The sequence below is a fragment of the Bos indicus x Bos taurus genome, chromosome 2, assembly GCF_003369695.1.
Source record: "Bos indicus x Bos taurus breed Angus x Brahman F1 hybrid chromosome 2, Bos_hybrid_MaternalHap_v2.0, whole genome shotgun sequence".
Taxonomy (NCBI): domain Eukaryota; kingdom Metazoa; phylum Chordata; class Mammalia; order Artiodactyla; family Bovidae; genus Bos; species Bos indicus x Bos taurus.
The window spans coordinates 112,482,534-112,505,115 of NC_040077.1; the positions used below are offsets into that span (position 1 = coordinate 112,482,534).

Genomic DNA, 22,582 nt, shown 5'->3' on the forward strand with positions numbered 1-22,582 from the left:
ACTGTTCAACTGCAATTGAGAAATGTTTTAATGAATTTATAAGCATTTAGAAGCATAGATATCAAACCTGTTCTCCAAAACTAACAAGTGTGTCTCTGAATTCTACATGTGATTTGTATATCCATACTTGAGACAATGACACAAATTTAACTTGACTGATTTTTAATTCAAACCACAACCTAAATTTTTGTTTTAATGTCTCATTTAGACTTCAAATGGAAGTTTTTACATCTTTCATATTAACTTGACAGTATTCTATTCCCTAAAGTTTTATATATATATATATATCAATCATTTAATTGGAAACTGAGACCAATAAAAAAAAATAATGAAATGTGCAATACCAGTATTTTCTTGTAGATAAACACCCTATCATTATAGAAATTCCAATTGTGTAGTCTGAAAGGGAAACCTTTCATCTTCCCATGTCACACCTGACTGACTACCGCTCAAGTATGGTCAAAGCATCCTGAGAATAATGTTCATGATAGCTTTCACTTGTATTTTAACTCTATCATGCAAAACTGGAAAGCACTGAGAAGAGCAGGCGGCCTGTATTTCTACAACACAAATGGAGACGAAATTAAATGCAATAAGAGCATATTTCCAAGTCTGAAAGGAAAATTATAACCCAAGACGCATGGGGAAAAAATATTGACGTGGAGTTTTTAATCCATATTAGAATTCAGTTTTAACTTGACCATAAATTTAAACAGATATCATCTTCTGAGACATACATTCTAATAAATGTATCAACAGTTTACCATAGTCAACCAAGGGTCAGTTGGTTACTCAAACTTATTAGTAACATTTCATCTTTCTATCAACAGAAATCTATAGTGGTTTGCCCCAATTACATATCTGAAACATTGTCTTATGAAAACAGAATGAAACAAAATTAAATAAAATTGAAGATAAAAATACTCTGAAGTTAAAATAAAGCAAACTATAATCCTTGGCAGATCAGTCAGGTAAAAAATATTGGTGAAAGTTGGAAGCACAGGATAACTGACGTGAATCTTCAGCACAGAGCACATCTTTGAAAACATAAAATGATGACTCTTTGGATTATAAGAGCTAAATATCCAAGAATCATCATGTTTGAAAAATATTGCTTAATCACTTTCCAAATTGCAGCTGTAAGAACTGAAGATCTTATTAAAAAATATTAAGGTAATCATATTTATTGCATCTTTAGAATGCATTCTGAAGCAGAAAATTAACAGTGCATCCCAGCTTCACCAAAATATATATATTTGAGAGGGGGAACCTAAGATATTCAGAAACAAAGTGTAGACCACATGTGCTTTTCAGAAGGGCTGAATTAAATATAACCAGCTGCCAACTTTGTGCTCTGACATACTTGAATTAGTGAGTATATGTATACTAAACTCATTTATGTTTGCCTACAATAAATGAAATAAAACACTGCCCTATACAATCCACTATTAGCAGTGAGTACAACAGCAAAAAATTATTGTACAATTTATACATACTAAAATATTTTCTTTCTCTAGAAATAATGCAGAACAAAACCTAATCATTGTTAAGAATTTGGGACATCTCAAATTACAGTAGGGAAAAATCAAATCAGGGTGTGTACTGAGCCCAAAACAAAGGTTCCTGGTCATAAGGCTATTAGATTAGTAAGTGCAAGTGGTAGAATAAAGCATGCTCAAATTTTATGCTTGGGTCTCTGTATATAATCAAACCTTTAAATTAAACAAGACGAGCTAAAGAAATGCCTTAAGCAGAGCGAGATAACTGGGAATCGTGTCACTGCTTTTACCATTATTGTTACCCAACTTATACAATGTGCAAAGTGCTAAGCAACGCTACAAAAACACAATTATATGAACACTGAAGACCTGGGGAAATGAAATCCAACAATTTTTATTTTAATGAGCTGTATTTTCTAAATTTTGTTTTATTTTTTCCTGTTTTCATACAGTATTGAAAACAAAACTCAGCACATTCACATTTTCCCGAGGAACTGTAAAGATGATCTCTACAGGGATAAACGCTGTAAAGCCTGAAGCTCAATCAACTGATGTTGAAAACTCTCAAAGGGAGTAAAGGCTTGATCTGAATGGTCTAGAACATGTACTGTAATTTAATAGAAGAGATGGTCGTCTTAATATTTAATGATTTAAAAGAACTTCCCAGTCCATGCGAAGAGTACAGTCCAATAATAAATCAAGTTTCTGAACGCATTTTATGCTACATATGTGTATACTTTGCGATCCTCAGGTGTTCGTGCCAAATATTCTCTCTCAATAAGTCCTTCAATACGTTTTTTAATAACAACTGGACTTGGTAAGAATCGAGCCTTCAACTGCTGAGTTACCTAAAAGAGAAGGTTAAAAAATAAACTAATTTCTACCAGAAAATCGGAAACAAAAAATATTTCCATATAAACACACAATTATCTTTGAAAAGAAATTGCACCATTTTAAGACTCAGATCAAACTTCAGTAATTTGATTATGAAAATTAAAAATGATACTACTGAAAACGTCCTGTGTGGCTGGCTAGAACATATCTCCTCATATGAGGATGTGAATGCTCAAATGGATTAGTAGATGAATTGGAATATATTCATATCAATTTATACAACCTTATAGTTGATCCACTTTGAAGCTATAATTTAATGCCTTCTAAGTTACTATCCTAATTCAGAGATTCAAATTCCAGCTCTCTCACTAGCTCTGGGTCCTTGGGAAATTATTAACCTCATTAAGTTGTGTGTATTAAATGAGTTAATAGATGTGATGCAGAATAATGCGTTGTCCCACAGTTAAGTGCTACTGTTAGTATTCTTTTCTTCAACAGCTGTCAGGATTTCAGGTCTTGTTACATCAGTAATAACCAAACAGTAACTCCAGCACAGTAGCTGCAACCTGAGTATACACTCTATATATATGTCAGTTTTATATATATTTATTTGATACTCTTAACCCTGCAAAGTTGGCTGTCTCATTTTACGAAAGTGGAAAATAAGCCAGAGAAGACAAATGATAAGTTGTAAGTAGCAAACAGAACCAGAAGAGATGAGAATCTAAATCTTTCTGATCTTGCCTCCTTCTTTCATGTAAGATCACTTTAGCTACACTTGCAACAGTACCTTCAACCCCCTGATTCCTTTGGTTCTATTCCATAAGCACCCATTCTAGAACACTCCAAAAGCCACTATTCAGTCCTTTACTAAGTTGTAGTTTTTATACCTTTTGTGTAGACCTGGAGTCAACAAATTGCACCCTACAGGCAAATACAGCCCACTGCCTGTTGTCAATTTTTCCTGGAACAGCCACCCTCATTTGTTATCTATGGGTGCTTTCATGCTACAACTGGCCATTTAAAAAAGGCTGCCAATCTCTGCTACAGACTGATAACACAAATTTATAGTATTCAAGTATAGCAAGTTTCCAAGCACCATAAACTCACATCCTGTTTTACATAAGAAAAAAAGTCATTTTCATTTGAAACTCCTCTAACTCCCACCACATTGCACTTAACCAGTTTATCCAAGCATGTATCCACCTTTCATTAGAACCACCCCTGCCTCCTGCCCTGGGTTTCAGGAAGAGGTATTCAGTAGCATTCATTAACATTGACTGCCTGTGCGTTCTCTACACAATTCTCTTGTCTTTCTTTTTCTAGACTTTAGTACATCAATTATCCCTCATCCCTGTTCTTTCCTTTTGTTTTTAAGCATCCTTTCTTTATCCTTAGACTATAAATGCAACACAAGGTGTTCCGTGTTCCCATTTGAAAAAAAACTGTTCAGATGCCCTCATCTCAACACATAATCCTCTAGATGTTCTTCTTCGTGCCCTTTCCCACAAGACAGCATCCCAAAGGACAAGCCACTCACTTGGTGGTTTCAGCTCCATTTATTCTCAAGGCACTGCCACCAAATGCTCACTCTTACCAGTCCAATGAAAATGGGAAAACTAATCAGTCACCTAATTGCCAACACATATTAAATGTTTACTTGATTTGGTTTTTAAATGATTTTCGAAATTACTAACTGACCACTCACCCATAATTCTCTTCCTTTGTCAACATAAATACAAAGTCAACTTATAAAAAAGATTTTAACTGACCTGTGGAACACAGCAGTACATACCCACTCCCTTTTCAGTTAAAGAAACCAACCTCTATCTAGACAATCAAGCTAGGGGCCTAAGAGTCACCTCCACTCCTCTTTTTCATTTCCCATGCTGTCAATTTCTCTTCCCATTTGTCTTCATTCGGTTCTCTATCTTCACCCAATACTTTATTCAACCCTAATCACCTCTTTCCTCACTATTTCAATGGCTTCACATAGATCTTACATCTTTACTACAAGCATGTTTGTTTTTAAGGTGTGCACATAATTTGATGCTCAGCTATGTTTAGCTATCAAGAAAGTGCCAGATGTTTAATACTGTGTGAATTGACTACAGTTTTCAAATTTGAAGACTGTATTTTAAAATACAACAGTACTTTCCTAAATTTAAGCTGTTCAAGTAATTTTGCCTTTTCCACATCAGTGCTGTCTGGAAGAGTCCTCACCTCTGCTACTAACACATTGTGCTGCATCTTCTTCCTAGATTTCATTATCCGCACTATAGCAGCTTCTATCTCATGTTTTCTGTCGTCGTCTACTTTCTGCCTTGTTTCTTTCCTTTCTGGGTCGGATTCACCTTGCTTGGCAGCAACTAAAAGAGAAATAAAGACATTTACCATGTGATTATCATGCAAATTTCACACACAATGAAAAATTATTTATAAACAACCTTAACCTAAAAAAATCAATTTCAACCTCTGAATATACACTACACACATACTTCTATTCAAATAAACATACAAAAAGTACCTAATTCAAAGTTTACTGATTAAATTTAATTCTGGATTTTTCTTTTTAAATATTAGGAGCTTAAATTTATAGAGATAATAAAACCAATTTTATTTTTATAGACTAGAATGATTCCTTTCCTAGAAGAAAAATGGAAGCCACATTTAGTTAGCAGTAAAATTATCAGTAAAGAATTTTCACTGCTTGTGACTTCCAGAAGTTAAGTAGTATCTTACCAATATGACTTCAAGTTAAGTCTCACCAAAACCACCTCAAATGGGAGAAACGTGGGGACTTTAAGAGGACAAAAGAGCACGTATTGCCAAGATTTAGCTAGCTAAATTAAAAAATTTTCAAGTATCACCAGAATGTCTCTTAACAAAACTCCATTTGGACACCTCATCAATTATTTAACAATTTCTTGTTATTTATCTTAGTAATTCCTAAATGTCACAATATCACTAATTTGGCTCCAGAATCACTGGGGAGGGTGACCACAGACATGAAATTAAAAGACACTTGCTCCTTGGAATACAAGTAATGACAAACCTAGACAGCACATTAAAAAGCAGAGACATTCTTTGCCTACAAAATCCATATAGTCAAAGCTATGGTTCTTCCAAGTAATCACAGAGAAATGAGAGCTGGACAATAAAAAAGGCTGAGTACCGAAGAATTGATGCTTTAACTGTGGTGTTGGAGAAGACTCTTGAGTCCCTTGGAATGCAAGGAGATCAAACCAGTCAATCCTAAAGGAATCAACCCTGAATATTTTTACTGGAAGGACTGATGCTGAACCTGAAGCTCCAATACTCTGGCCGCCTGATGTGATGATCCGACTCACTGGAAAAGACCCTGATGCTAGGAAAGACTGAGGGCAGGAGGAGAAGGGGGCGACAGAGGGTGAAATGGTTGGATGGCATCACTGACTCAATGGACATGAGTTTGAGCAAACTCCGGGAGATAGTGAAAAACAGGGAAGCCTGGCATGCTGCAGTCCGTGGGGTCACAGAGTCGGACCTGACTGAGCAACTGAACAACAATGTAAACTACATTCCACTCTTGCAGAGTAGTCTTGTCTTACTGTGTTATTCCCCAGTCTTCAAGCCAACTTCTCAAGAATTAAGTATACAAGTTCTTTCTCTTATAATTTGCTCTAATTGAAGTAGCAGAGAAACAAAGTGGTAACTGATGCAGTTTATTTGGTTACCAACAGTAGACAGATGTGAAGTTTCTGGAGTAAAAACTGAAATATTACAAAGAACCACATAAAATATTGCTGACTTAGGCCTGGGCACACCCATGAGACAGCAGACTATAATTCAGAAGATCATTCTGGTGTGCCCATTCAGTTATTTCTAATTAGAATTCCTTGGTTAAGAATTCTACTTTCAGGGTCTTCTCCCAAGTTATCCACAAACTAACAAGAAAAAAAAAAAATTAGATTAAAATGCTCAACTAAAGAAGAAAAATGCTTTTCTTCAATAATTCCATACCATAAGGGGAAAAACAAAGATAAAGACACTGGTTTAAATAGAACTAAAGAAACATTAAAATCACTGTAATGTGGAGCTCTTGAGTGAATCCTGGACCCAAAAAATAAGATCATGAAAATTAGACAACCGTGGACATGCAAATATGGGTAATGCATATAGATGTTTGGAATTTCTAATTAATAATTAATTTCTAGGTCTGATATAGTACAACAATTTTGTGGTAAAATCTTAATTCTGAGATAAGTATATTCTCAAGTATTTAAGGGATAAGTGCTATGATGTTTGCAAATTATGTTATGATGTTTGCAAATTAAGTCCAAACGCTGTAGGAACTATAAACATATATGAACGGAGAGGGAGAATGGGAAGGTAGAAATAAAGGTGCTTAAACAAATGTGGCAAAATTTAATTGAGTATCTATTACAGCATTTTTCACTTTTTCTGCTGATGTGAAAATAGATAAAACAGTGGAGGGAAAAAATTTTTTAACAACTCACTTAGTTCATCTAAATTTGGTCACCTAAATAAATATACTCCAAGACTGTGGATTATGTTTTTAAAAACGTGAGGACAGAGCTCACTCCCAGACCCTGGCATGATATTATGTGTTTAAGAGAAGCATAACAAGGATATTTGCTGCGTAACTGGGTACGTAAGTATCTAGATGTATCAGGAGAAATATACTTAGCACCAGAGAGAAAATTTGAACTTCCACAAAAATCAGTAAGAGCCAAGATAATCTAAGTACCATTTCAAAAATAAAACATTTTTCTTTATGGAATTTGATAGCTGAAAAGAATTGTAAAAAGGGTCATCTAGTCAAATTTTTCATCACATTTAACTGTATTTCATACTATATACTTAACACCAAAAATTAAAAATCTAAGAAGAAGACTTTTAAAAATAATCATAATACTACCTGACAATATTAGCTGGGCATGATAGAATCTTGAATTACAAAGACATTTATTTAGGATTAAGCAGGCTGAGGCTAGGTAATTCAGATCTGTATCACCACACATCCTTCAAATCTGAGATACAAGTAACTTCTGAAATCCAAAACCTACCTCTGCCCAAAACTGCAGTCTTATGTCTTACACTAGTGAAAAAGATATTTTATTCCACAACCACCCTTTAGCACTGTTCTATTTTTTAACATACATCTGTGTCCCAAACATAGGGATCAATGATATGGTTTACAATGAATAAACAAAGTAGTCATGGCTGTAAAAAGATACCACTTTGCTGTGAAAAAAATATCCTATTTAGAGTCAAAAAGAAAAACTAAAGTGTATATACAAAGTTCTTAAATCAGTGTATTCTGGCAATCAACTGTATACTTAATATTAAAAAAATTTTAACACTATCTTTTATTATTAATATATAAAAATCAGAAAAGTGAAGTCATTTTAAATGCTTAACTTATTTTAAAATACGGTTTTATTACACAGATACATTACATGTATTGGATAAATTATCACTGGGAAGCTCACCTAAAAACCAGGTAGCAAGCAACACTAAGACTTTTAAATATTCAGCAAAGGTGAAGTACCTTTTTGCCTTCTTAAATACATAGAAAATATACACCTTACACTGTTAAATATACAATAGATAGGACGTTTACTGTCATCCTAAAAAAAGCTGAAGCAAAAACTGTTCACAACAGGGTTATCTCTGTTTTTAAATTAGAGAAATCATATGGGTTTTTAAAGTTTTGAAATTTAACAAATATTTATCAGAATATAAACAGCTGCATCTAAAGATTAAATTTTAAATAGATAACTCACAATTTTGAAAAATTTGTACATCAGTTTTAAAAACAGACTTCACTATTTGTTAACCAGTTAAAAACAATTTTTTTATAAGAAAACATTCATAAAATTGTATTTCACTTGCTGAAAACCATATGAAAACAATACTTGTTCACACTATGAATTACTTTTTCAAATGTTTACTGAACTTGGATTCAACTGCATTTTGACAGGAACATACAATGATAAAAGTCACTTTATCTTGTAAGTCTATGTATCATGCAGCACACAGAAAAACATTACTTTTTAAAAAATAGAAATCCAACATTAAGAACTTCTAAGAAAAAATATGTATGTAATTTTTAAGAGAAAAAGATAATTTCAGATACCTGTTTGAATCTTGACTCTGTGTAGTTTGGATGTGAACTGATCATTAACTGTAAATATGTGACCATTTTCTATCTCCTTTGACTTGGGCTCCTTGGTGAGGACCCGCTGTGTTGGTTTACCACAGGCGAGGGATTGCAGGGCTCTAACAAGTTCTCGTTCAGGGATATCTGTCTCCTGTTGAATTTCCTGAAATTTCACCAGATTAACAGAGTTTAACAGGCCAGATTAACAGTGTGAAAGATTAAAATAGTTAATTAGTAAGTAAAATTGACCAGGCAATAGTTAAGAGAGTTAATTCCATTTAAGAAATAATTCACAACAAAAATCTTTCTATTATGACACTTCACTAAAATCTCACTTATTTGAACACACTAGAGAAAAAGGTGGTTCAAGTCACTGAACATCGAAAAGCTATGTTTTTTCCTGCAGGGATATAAAGCCCAGTCTAAGAATGTCATCCAACAGAGATTAGTAGGGGCCTACTTTAAAATTTAGGTAAAAATAAAGTGTTAACCAACATACTAATGCTAACTTTAGAAATAGTCTACAATCTTCCTCCCAAGTTTATCCATACTACTCTTTGCTTAGCAACTTTTTCCTAGAAATAACCAAAGTATACCATCAAAAATTTACAATCCAAGTTGACCATATTTACTGCCTGTATAACCAAATGAAAAAAAATTTAAATACTTGGTAATTTATATTAAACATGAAAAGCAGTAAATTCATTGTATACTTTTTTATGTCAGTGGGACAGGAAGAGAATTGTACATGTATATGATATACATCGACAGGTACTGCATGGCTCAAGTCTTCACATTGGGATGTATCATTTTGATTCACTGTATAAGGCTGTTTTTTTCCCTCAAATGGAGCACAGGAAGAATGGGCATAAAGACGGTGTTATTTAGACTGTGTAACCGATCTGGAGCAAGTCGTCGTCCTTTCACAAGATCCTGAGGAAGAGTTTTAGGCTTTTTCAGAGCACTACAGGTAGGTGAGGACTGAGAGACATGTCAGTTTTAGTGGTGATGATGCACATCCCTTAGCTTCCAATGATCTCAGTATGTCTACAAACTTTAGACACATCAATGTCAATCCTAGCAAATTAAATACGTGCTCTTAATAAACAATGTTAATTTTAATTATTATGTACATGCTAAAAGTGGCTTATTTATATTATTGTTTAACCAGAGTCAAAGAACCAGAAATGCCTTTTTAGGTAGAAATTCATGTTCCATCAATAAATTGGACAGTGTCAAATCTCTATTATCTCAATAGATCAGTGGAATTTGATTATGATTTTGCATTTGATATGACATATGGAACTACTCTCTTTCCATTCTCACAAATGAATTAGCAGTTATTTCAATTCCATTTATTAGAAATGGCAAATTTATCACATCCCAAACACTTCTGTATTTAACACTCTGTTTCTGGACTCTGTTTTGTTCAAATTGAGTTATTTGTTCACACATGTTAAAAACAATTTTAACTTCGAGTTATGTTTGGATATTAAGACATATTCCTTTTCCTCTCACTGGGCTTTCCCATCTCCAAACCCCTGCCCCTCCTTGCCTATTCTTGTGCATTCTCTTGACCAGACGAATTTTGGGATCAGTTGTCAAATTTCATAGAAAATAAATCTACAGGTTTGGATTGAGACACTGAATTTATAGGTGACTTAAAAAAAAACAAACAAATTCCTTTATAACACATAGCTTTCTCATTCAGATACATGTACCCTTCCGTATTCTTTTCTCTTATTGCCTTTTTGGTTTAAGTCTTGTACTTTCTGTGTTTAGAATGATTCCCAGAAAGATTATAATTATTAAAATATCTCTTTCCTCATGTTATTTTCCAATTAATTCTGATGCAGAGAGAAGGGACTTACTAACAGTAAGTCTGATTTATAGAAAGATTTTTCAACCCCAAATTCTCCTCAAAAAATAATTTCTTAGTTATTATACTTGACAGTCATACTGTCTATAAACTTTGTCAACTCTTGATATTGGTAAATTTCATTCCTTTTTCTTTTTTAGTGTGTTCATTAGGACCTGCAGAACAAGGCTGGACAGTAGGAGTAAAGGCAGGTATAAATTGTTCCTAACCTTAAGGGGAAGGTGTCTAATATTTTAATACTAATTACTGCTTCCTTACTAGATCTCTCATTAGGTACACCTTTATGCCATTAAGGTACTTTTTCTATTCTTAGGTGGCTAAGAGTGCCCCATCTGGAATTAAGAAATCAGGACTGACCTTTCTCATATGCTTTGCGTACATCCATAGACATCATTGATTTTTCTCCTTGAACTGATGTCTGCTCAGTTAATTGTATTATTATTATAAAATCTCAATAGCTCTCTGTTGACAAACTCCTTCTCTGTATTCCAGGAAGAAACCCCACTTGGACAGGGTGGATTATTATTTCAATACACTGCTGAATATAACCTGCTAATAATATTTTATTTAAGATTTGTATATTTATTTTGAATAACCTATAGCTTCCTTATCTTTTTTGTATTTTCCTAGTTCAGTTTTAGTAATAAGGTTATGTAGCCTAAGGTATTTCTCAAGAACAATTTGTGTATTTTGTTTTCTGGTTCAAAGTTCCCAGTATAACTTTCAATTTTAATTTGCTGTGTTAATTCAGATCTTTAATATCCTTTTTTATTGTATAGTCAGTACATATGTGAGGGCTTTCTGTAACAATGGAGTTAACCTATTTCTCCTTGTACTTCCAATCATTTTCCTTTATGCATTGTTATGTCACAATAATGATATAATTTCTCGGTGAAATACCACTGGCGTTTAATGATTGTCTATGTAAATTCTGTCTGACATTAATTCTGCTACTGTCAATAATTAGCTTTTAGTCTCATACTCAGAAATTTTTCAAAAGTATTAATAAAGAACATTCAGAAAAACATGTATTAATATCCATACCTCTTTCAAAAATTAAATGCTAGTTACTAAAATCTAAGGTACAGACTACCATTAAACATATATTTTGGTATTTTAGCTGTTCTACATCACAATATGGACTACATTCCAAAAAATACATAAAAAGAGGAAAAAGTCTCTGCAGCCTGACTACTATGGATTAAATGTGACACTATAATAAATGCTACCTTTTGAAGGCAGTTCTCAAGATGGCCCACAGTGACCTTGGTACGTTTTAATCTTGTGTGGTCCCCTCACTTTACTGGGGTGATGTTAGTGACCAACAAAATAAAGAAGTGATAATATGTGATTTTCAAGGCTGGATCATAAAGGCACTGCAGGTTCTGCCTGGGTCTCTTGGATCACTCACTCTAGGGAAAGTTAGCCACCAAGATACAAGGACAATCGAACAGCCATGTCTGGTAAAGACCACATGGAGAGAATCTAACACCCCCTAAGTTTGGTTAACAGCCAAAACAAACTTTCCAGTCATGTGGAAAAAGGTGCATACCAATAGTATTTTCCAATCCTGACAACATTAGATGACTGAAGCCCCAGCTGACATATTAACATAACCTCATTAAAGATTCCAAGCCACAAGTCAATCAAGCCGCTCCTGAATCCCCAACCCAAAGAAACCACAAAAGATAATAAATTGTTAGTAGCTGTTTTACAACATGAAGCTGAGATTTGTTATGTAGCATTAAATAAAAAATACTCTATTTTATGGAACTCATAAAGAATATTTGAAGAGATCAGCTTCCTTTAATAATTATTAAATACTTTTAACTATCTTTTCTAATATGTGAAGATTTTTGCAAAATAGCTGTCTAATAAAACTTATGCAGCAGACTCTAAGCACACAGTGTGAATGTGTGTCATGAGCCTTTTCACCATTGCCTGGTTCGAGATGCAAGCAGAGGTTTTGGAGCCACAGGAATGGCATTTTACATATGCCACTTATGCTCAGGATTCTGGTTTGACACAGCTAAAATTTAAAATATTAGAGCAATTTTCTACTTAATTTTTCCTTCTACCTAAGTCACTTCTTGTTAAGCCTCAACGATCCCAACCAGACAGGGAAGGAGAAAAGCCTGAACCACTAAAATTACTAGCAATTCCAATAATGGTTTAAGAAAATGCATTCATGATTTTGTTTATCCTATTATTTTTACCAGCTCTTTATAAAGTAGGACTCTGAAAACCAAATCTAGTATTTATTAAGCAGCTTATTTGTTTAAAATATATTATCCATGATAGCTCCAGACTAAAACATCCAAGCTGTTATAGATAATTCAGTTCTACCTGCCTGAAAAGCTTTACAATGTTTGGGTAAGGTACTCAATACTTACTTGAAATCAATAATCTTAGGATTCAATCACATATAATTTTGTGTTTGGAAATTAAGTTATTCCCGAAGTTAATACACACCCGGAAATTTACAAGAGCAAAATCTCTTGGCTTAGCCACTGACTTAAAACACTAAGGTTTCAAAATATTTCTCTGAAGCATTATCATGTAAAAATAGTCATCTCTGAACTATATTATCATCACATAAAGAGAATATGAGTATTAAAATAGGCCTAGAATTTAATTGTTCATTTCAAATTTAAAACTTCCAATGTTCACCTGTATCTGAAAATTCTTTTTCAATTAAGTGTAAAAATGGCAGTAACTCTACAGCTTTTAAAATATTCATTATCTTTCATTTAAACTTAATTTAAAAATATCACATGATCCTCATTTCAACTCCAACCTACTCATTAAACATATGGGAAAAGACTAACTGAATATAATTCAATCAAATCATGACTTAATGGGGGAAAAAAGTAATAAGAAGTATATTTTTATAGTTACTCTAAAAGAAGAAAGTTGACACTATCAAGATAGTGTAAAATTACCAAAAGGACAGACAGAAACTAATGAAACAGAGATCAGAGTGTGTAAAAATACATACATATGGTCAACTGATTTTATTTTTTCTAAATAAAGGGGCTAAGGTAATTCAATGAGAAAAGAATAGTTAGTGCTTTTGACAGATGATGTTGAATGAACAAGTGAATATATGTGGGCAGAGGAAATAATTCTTAATCCTTCCTATAATCATACCAAAAAAATTAACTTGAAATTGATCATATATCTAAATGCAAAAAGCTAAAACTATAAATCACTTAGAAGAAAATGTAGAAGAAAATCTTTGAAACCACACAACAGCCAATAATTTCTTAGACTATCAAAAGTACAAACCATAAAACAGCAGCTACTGGACTTTGTCAATATTAAAAAGTTCTGCTCTTAGTAAAATTAAGAAAATAAAAGGGCAAATAACAGACTGTGAGAAAATATTCATAGTACATAGAGGTGACAAAGGATCTGTATCCAAACCTTATAAAGAATTTTTAAACAACCCAATAAAGTTATATGAACAAAGAACTCATCAAACAAGACACATTAAGTGGCACATGAATTAACAAAAAAATGGTCATCACCATTAGCAATCAAAGTAAGAAATTAAATTCACAACGAATAGGTATAATTGCACACTAGCTAAAATGGCTAAAATTTAAAAGACTGAGAATATTAGATTTTGGAGAATATGTGGGGCAAGCAGAACTCTCCTACATTGCTGGTAGAAATGGAAAAAGTAAAATCACTCCAGGATGCAGCCTGGTAGCTCAGTGGTCTGTGATGACCTAGAAGGGTGGGATGGGCGTGGGAGAGAGGCTTAATCAAGGGGTAGAGGATCTATGTATACATACAGCTTGATTCATGCTATGCCCCAGAAACAATACAACACTGTAAAGCAATTATACTCCTCAATTAGAAAAATAATCGTTTTCAAAAATTGGATTTGCAAAGCACAGTAGTGCAAAGTGCAAAAAAAATTTAAACATACAGCTCTATTCACTACGATCTAAATTCAACCCAACAATCGAAATGCCTATCAAGAGGTGAGTGGATAAAGAAACCATAACAGATCCATGTAGCAGAGTTATCACTCAGCAATAAAAATAAACTACTGAACTATATACTCAACAACATAGATTAATCTTAAAAATACTAGACTATGTAAAAGAAGCTGGAAAAAAGTGATATGTATCATTTGGTTCCAATTATAAGAAATTCTAGAAACCCAAACCTAATTTACATTGATACAAAGCAGACAACTGGCTGCCTGAGTCTGGAGATACTGTGAGGGAAATGACTGCAACAGAGTATAAAAATTGGGGAAGATATTCTATGGGGGCTTCCCTGGTGGCTAGGTGGTAAAGAATCCAACCGCCAATGTAGGAAATGTGGGTTCCATCCCTGGGTGGGGAATATGCCCTGGAGAAGCAAAGGGCAAACCATTTCAGTACTCTTGTCTGAAAATTTCCATGGACAGAGGAGCCCGGCAGGCTACAGTACACAGGGTCACAAAAGAGTTAGATACAACTTAGTGACTGAACAACCAAATAATATTCTGTATCTTGAGTTCAGTGTTTGTTACAGAGGTGCATATATCTGTTAAAACTCATCAAACTGTGAACTTAGATGGAGTTATGTTTTACTATATAAAACGTACTATTTCAACAAAGTTGACTTAAAAAACCAAATGAAACATGACCCAAGAAGCGTATAACGTTCATAGTTTCATGGTTCCATGGTCCAATTTTATGCTATACATATTTCTCCGATTATATTCTGAAAGGTTATTACTCAGATCCTTTTCAATAATAATTCTGCATTAGGTTATTCAAACAAGAAAAAGACTCAAGTAACAACACAACAAGGTAAAATCCACAAACCAACCCATACCTCAAATGTGTATTTTTCTCTATTATTGAAAAGCATTAATATGGTCATCTGGAAAGTGGAGACTTGCAATATATGCTTCCGTGTATTAGAGCCAGTTACTTGTGCGCCTCCAACGCCAACTTCAGATCCATCTTCCTGTTTAATTTTTAAACATAAAAATAGAACCAAGATATAATTATCTTCTGATAAGTTTACCAGTATGCTTGTGAAATAAGCTCTGCATTGCCCAAACCCGCCTTAACAAAATGACAGGACTCATTCCTACATAAAAAAGAAATGTTATTTTAAAAGTGTATATGTATATATATGTGTGTGTAAACACACACACACACACAGTCTTTATTTGGGACTGTCTCATTTTTTCCCATTATGAACACGCTAATGTATCTGAACAAGTAATGAATCAATAATTCCTTTTATTTATAGCTAAAATTTATGGTAATAGGACATACAAGGATAAAACTGGACTTTTAAGATATCACTGCCATTATACTGCCACCCTAAGTAATAGGGTTAGGTTTCTTTTTGCATGATCTGATCATTGTAAGAGATTAAATAATAGCATAGGGTGGAGAGGGGGGAATCTGTCATCCTTAAAGCCTATTGCTGCTCTATGATTTAAAAGTACAAATTTAGTCCTCAATAATTAACATATGAATTATCTTTTCAAAACCTACTCATCTGTTTAATAAAACTGCAGAAGCTAACATGATTATTTAAGAAAAAACCTTTTCCTTAAAAAGAAGCAATCAAGCAAGAAGAATTAAAAGCTGAGTGAGCCTCGGTAAATTCAAAAAAATAGAAATCATTCCAAGCATCTTTTCTGACCACAATGCAGTAAGATTAGATCTTAATTACAGGAGAAAAACTATTAAAAATTCCAACATATGGAGGCTGAACAACACGCTGCTGAACAACCAACAAATCACAGAAGAAATCAAAAAAAGAAATCAAAATTTGCATAGAAACTAATGAAAATGAAAACACAACAACCCAAAACCTATGGGACACTTTAAAAGCAGTCCTAAGGGGAAAGTTCATAGCAATATAGGCATACCTCAAGAAACAAGAAAAAAGTCAAATAAATAACCTAACCCTACACCTAAAGCAACTAGAAAAGGAAGAAATGAAGAACCCCAGGGTTAGTAGAAGGAAAGAAATCTTTAAAATTAGGGCAGAAATAAATGCAAAAGAAACAAAAGAGACCATAGCAAAAATCAACAAAGCCAAAAGCTGGTTCTTTGAAAGGATACATAAAATTGACAAACCATTAGCCAGACTCATCAAGAAACAAAGGGAGAAAAATCAAATCAATAAAATTAGAAATGAAAATGGAGAGATCACAACAGACAACACAGAAATACAAAGGATCATAAGAGACTACTATCAACAATTATATGCCAATAAAATGGACAACGTGGAAGAAATGGACAAATTCTTAGAAAAGTACAACTTTCCAAAACTAGACCAGGAAGAAATAGAAAATCTTAACAGACCCATCACAAGCACGGAAATTGAAACTGTAATCAAAAATCTTCCAGCAAACAAAAGCCCAGGTCCAGACGGCTTCACAGCTGAATTCTACCAAAAATTTAGAGAAGAGCTAACACCTGTCCTGCTCAAACTCTTCCAGAAAATTGCAGAGGAAGGTAAACTTCCAAACTCATTCTATGAGGCCACCATCACCCTAATATCAAAACCTGACAAAGATCCCACAAAAAAAGAAAACTACAGGCCAATATCACTGATGAACATAGATGCAAAAATCCTTAACAAAATTCTAGCAATCAGAATCCAACAACACATTAAAAAGATCATACACCATGACCAAGTGGGCTTTATCCCAGGGATGCAAGGATTCTTCAATATCCGCAAATCAATGTAATACACCACATTAACAAATTGAAAAATAAAAACCATATGATTATCTCAATAGATGCAGAGAAAGCCTTTGACAAAATTCAACATCCATTTATGATAAAAACTCTCCAGAAAGCAGGAATAGAAGGAACATACCTCAACATAATAAAAGCTATACATGACAAACCCACAGCAAACATTATCCTCAATGGTGAAAAATTGAAAGCATTTCCTCTAAAGTCAGGAACAAGACAAGGGTGCCCACTTTCACCATTACTATTCAACATAGTTTTGGAAGTTTTGGCCACAGCAATCAGAGCAGAAAAAGAAATAAAAGGAATCCAAATTGGAAAAGAAGTAAAACTCTCACTATTTGCAGATGACATGATCCTCTACATAGAAAACCCTAAAGACTCCACCAGAAAATTACTAGAACTAATCAATGATTATAGTAAAGTTGCAGGATATAAAATCAACACACAGAAATCCCTTGCATTCCTATACACTAATAATGAGAAAACAGAAAGAGAAATTAAGGGAACAATTCCATTCACCATTGTAATGGAAAGAATAAAATACTTATGAATAGATCTACCTAAAGAAACTAAAGACCTATATATAGAAAACTATAAAACACTGGTGAAAGAAATCAAAGAGGACACTAATAGATGGAGAAATATACCATGTTCATGGATTGGAGGAATCAATATAGTGAAAATGAGTATACTACCCAAAGCAATTTATAGATTCAATGCAGTCCCTATCAAGCTACCAACAGTATTCTTCACAGAGCTAGAACAAATAATTTCACAATTTGTATGGAAATACAAAAAACCTCGAACAGCCAAAGCTGTCTTGAGAAAGAAGAATGGAACTGGAGGAATCAACCTACCTGACTTCAGGCTCTACTACAAAGCCACAGTTATCAAGACAGTATGGTACTGGCACAAAGACAGAAATATTTATCAATGGAACAAAATAGAAAGCCGAGAGATAAATCCACGCACATATGGACACCTTATCTTTGACAAAGGAGGCAAGAATATACAATGGGTTAAAGACAATCTCTTTAACAAGTGGTGCTGGGAAAACTCGTCAACCACTTGTAAAAGAATGAAACTAGAGCACTTTCTAACACCATACACAAAAATAAACTCAAAATGGATTAAAGATCTCAACGTAAGACCAGAAACTATAAAACTCCTAGAGGAGAACATAGGCAAAACACTCTCCAACATACCTCACAGCAGGATCCTCTATGACCCACCCCCCTGAATATTAGAAATAAAAGCAAAAATAAACAAATGGGATCTAATTAAACTTAAAAGCTTCTGCACAACAAAGGAAACTATTAGCAAGGTGAAAAGACAGCCTTCAGGATGGGAGAAAATAATAGCAAATGAAGCAACTGACAAACAACTAATCTCAAAAATATACAAGCAACTCCTACAGCTCAACTCCAGAAAAATAAATGACCCAATCAAAAAATGGGCCAAAGAACTAAATAGACATTTCTCCAAAGAAGACATACAGATGGCTAACAAACACATGAAAAGATGCTCAACATCACTCATTATCAGAGAAATGTAAATCAAAACCACTATGAGGTACCATTTCACGCCAGTCAGAATGGCTGCGATCCAAAAGTCTACAAGCAATAAATGCTGGAGAGGGTGTGGAGAAAAGGGAACCGTCTTACACTGTTGGTGGGAATGCAAACTAGTACAGCCACTATGGAGAACAGTGTGGAGATTCCTTAAAAAACTGGAAATAGAACTGCCTTATGATCCAGCAATCCCACTGCTGGGCATACACACCGAGGAAACCAGAATTGAAAGAGACACATGTACCCCAATGTTCATCGAAGCACTGTTTATAATAGCCAGGACATGGAAGCAACCTAGATGTCCATCAGCAGACGAATGGATAAGAAAGCTATGGTACATATACACAATGGAGTTATTACTCAGCCATTAAAAAGAATACATTTGAATCAGTTCTAATGAGGTGGATGAAACTGGAGCCTATTATACAGAGTGAAGTAAGCCAGAAAGAAAAACACCAATACAGTATACTAATGCATATATATGGAATTTAGAAAGATGGTAACAATAACCCTGTGTACGAGACAGCAAAAGAGACACTGATGTATAGATCAGTCTTATGGACTCTGTGGGAGAGGGAGAGGGTGGGGAGATTTGGGAGAATAGCATTGAAACATGTATAATATCATGTATGAAACGAGTCTCCAGTCCAGGTTCGATGCACAATATTGGATGCTTGGGGCTGGTGCACTGGGACGACCCAGAGGGAGGGTATGGGGAGGGAGGAGGGTTCAGGATGGGGAACACAGGTATACCTGTGGCAGATTCATTTCGATATTTGGCAAAACTAATACAATATTGTAAAGTTTAAAAATAAAATTAAATTAAAAAAAAAAAAGCTGAGTGAGTTCTTTAATATCCTTGACCTTCCCACTTACAACTAAACATGTAACAGTCTTAAACCTAATTCAACTAAATGAATTCTAAGGAATATTTCCCACTTCAATTAAATATAAAAAACTACAATATGTAGTTTTGTAACTATAGGCATTTTCAACAATATTAAAAAAAAAAACCTTTGGTGTTACAGTGACATATAAAAAAAGTTAAGATTTTAATTAAAATGTTTAATGAAACTTACTTGCTGCCTAGATAACAACTTGGGTATTTTTTTCTTCAATAATTTTTTTAAAAGCTTTTTATTATTTTGCCATTTTAAGGCAAATGACTGATTTTATTTATACTGAGCAATGGAAGTAAATTAAAGCTCACAATTTTACATACAAAAAAGAAGTTACTTTTTTAAAAATGAAGGCAATTTACTAGTGTATTGCTAATTTTTAAATAATCACTTTGGTAACATTTTGCACATTTCACAAATCTTGTTAGCTTTCCTGATTTCAATTTATTGGAAATAAGGATTATAGGAGACTGAGAATTCTGAGAAAGGACTGATGGGTTTTGTATGCTCTCAAATCAATTTGCATTTTATTATCTTAAGCAATACTATCTCAAGTCTAATCTCATAAATAATGTAATTATATTACTTATTCCATAAGGAAGGCTACTGGCATAGTCTTCGTAATGTCAAAGGAAGTTAGTAACTGAAGGAATAGAAGTAAAGAATCAAAGCTGATGTTTCCTTCTTCTAAATATTTGAAACAGGCAGGGAAATAAAAGAAATAAATAATTTACCCAAATCAACAAAACTCACTAATCAGTTCTAAGTTATTAAATAAAAATATGCTCAAACTATTAATATTTACCTTTTTAACTGGTCCATAGAAGGTGGCATTGAGATCTGCAGAACCCATGTGATGCTGGAGTGTGAGCTGTCGACCACTGTGTTTGGCTAAGTAAAACCTTCAGCAAATCAAACCAGGTTTTTGAGAATTACACAACTTATTTATTTGAAATTATAAACTTCCAATCTTTAACAAACATTTATGTAAGGGAGACTTCAAAAGCAAAAAAAAAATCTCAGGAATCAAGTTCAGTTCCAATTTTTTATAGAAAAGAAACTATAAATTAAGGGGTGGGGGAAAAGAGACAGAAAAAGACAGACCTAAGAAACTTAGCTAGACAGTAAGTGATAAAAGTAGTACACTAAATACTTTCTACTTGTATATTTATTTGTCCTGGCTGCTGCTCAGCCACCGCAGTTCTTAAGACAACCTTTCTCCATAATTAACCCCAAAACAATTCACCCCCACCTAGTGGAAAACATCAATACAAAATATACTCCTAACTATGCACTAATGCTGAAGAAGGGTATTAGTATTCCTCTGAAAAGAGATTATGCAATTCATCCTTACATATTGAAAGCATAAAGGGTAATAAGATTAAAAATGGAGTATATTCCTCTTCAATCAGGGACACTAACTGTTCCGATTCATCTCAATTCTGGACAATTTGTACTTAGAAATACAAAGTTCGATCTACATTTACCTTCTGAATATCTCAAAAGCATGTCTTGGTGCTGGTGGGATGTTGCACTTTGGTGTGGCTGACTGAGTGGGCCAGTATCCTGTTGTGAGCACCCGGACTGTGAGATCAACACCACCTAAAGATACCTGCGGCAAAAAGAAGAAATTGTCCCCGCGCCAAGTTAGCTAGGATGTGCTATCTGTTGCCAAGCCACTGTGAGAGTTATCAGAGTTATCAAAGTAGTTATCTCCAGGTCCAACAGCCAGCAAATAAAACACATCTTCTTAAAAGTTAGACTCATCCAATGTTTTCCTAATTTTAACTATGGTAAATTTTATTGCTTAAGATGTTTGCTTAGTCTTACTGGTGTCACTGAAATGTACAAAGTTTGAGGCCTTTAAGATTTTTTCCAGATAAAATGCCAAGGGGTCATATCAGTATCATTTTAGAGAAAACTCCAGAATAATACCTTTCATCTCAGTTTTTAAGTACTCCTGCCATCTTAACACAGAAACAAAATATTTCTAACATCCCAATCACATTTCAACTAAACTGACCAAAACTTTCAGGTTTTCACATGTAGCTCACATTCTATCAATCTCTGCATAGGACGCTAGGCCCAGTTCTACACAGTCGGTGCTCTGTAACTATTTGCATGTTTGACTACCTCTATAAAATACATGCTAGCATTACTGTCACAATGAGGTTATTTTTTCCCTTTAAACAGATCTCTTAACAAGATAATTTTTTAAGAAAACAGTAACAAAGCATATCAACAGACATTATTAAGGGGAAAAGCTCCAATACTCTGGGCCACCTGATGTGAACAGCTGACTCATTGGAAAAGATCCTGATGCTGGGAAAGATTAAGGGCAAAAGGAAAAGGGGCAACAGAGGATGAGATGGTGGATAACATCACTAACTCAACGGACATGAGTTTAAGCAAATTCCAGAAGATAGTGGAGGACAGAGGAGCCTGGAATGCTACACTCCATGAGGTCGCAAATAGTCAGCTGAACAACAATCACTGTTCAGCTTTATCATTAAGATTCACAGCTTGTTCCATTTTTATGTATCCTGAATGATTCAGTGAAATTTTAAAAAAAGAAGAACAAGTTTATAAATATCAAGATGTATTCCACATTTAGATTTCTTCATAATTATCTCTTAAATGGGTTACTCCATTTTAAAGAATTGAACCCAGAAACCTTAGATGACACATAGGAAAGATCACAGCAAAGATGCTTAGATGATGAATCGAAGAGGCCTGAGAACTGTTTACACATTTGCAAGCAGGGAAGGGGCACCCAAATAACAGTGTCTTTTATCTCTTTTCTCATATCCCCAGATATCTTGCTCCCTAATCTTCCAAGTCTTTCTTCAAAATGTCATTTTTTAAAGGAGGCCTTCTCTGACCACTCTTCCTGGCTACAGTGTTCCTCTACATCTCCTATCACCAGCTGAAGTGTTCTGTAATTAGAAAGAAAGCTCCATCAAGGTAGGGATTCTTGCCTATTCTCTGCTGTATACCCGG

The 22,582-nt window shown here is 34.1% G+C and overlaps 1 protein-coding gene across 2 annotated transcripts in view; it reads right to left on the minus strand.

Annotated features, from left to right (window-relative positions):
* Nucleotides 1-647: 647 nt before the first annotated feature.
* The window catches only part of CUL3 (cullin 3), a 112,714-nt gene continuing 90,779 nt past the window's right edge, over nucleotides 648-22,582 (minus strand). For both annotated transcript variants that reach the window (XM_027514801.1, XM_027514810.1), the window contains 6 exons: nucleotides 21,070-21,194; nucleotides 20,388-20,484; nucleotides 15,218-15,352; nucleotides 8,476-8,662; nucleotides 4,557-4,702; nucleotides 648-2,347 (listed from right to left, as the gene is read on the minus strand). In XM_027514801.1, the coding sequence (XP_027370602.1) occupies nucleotides 2,216-2,347; nucleotides 4,557-4,702; nucleotides 8,476-8,662; nucleotides 15,218-15,352; nucleotides 20,388-20,484; nucleotides 21,070-21,194 (822 nt within the window). In that variant the 3' untranslated portion in view covers nucleotides 648-2,215. The remainder of the gene's footprint in view (nucleotides 2,348-4,556; nucleotides 4,703-8,475; nucleotides 8,663-15,217; nucleotides 15,353-20,387; nucleotides 20,485-21,069; nucleotides 21,195-22,582) is intronic.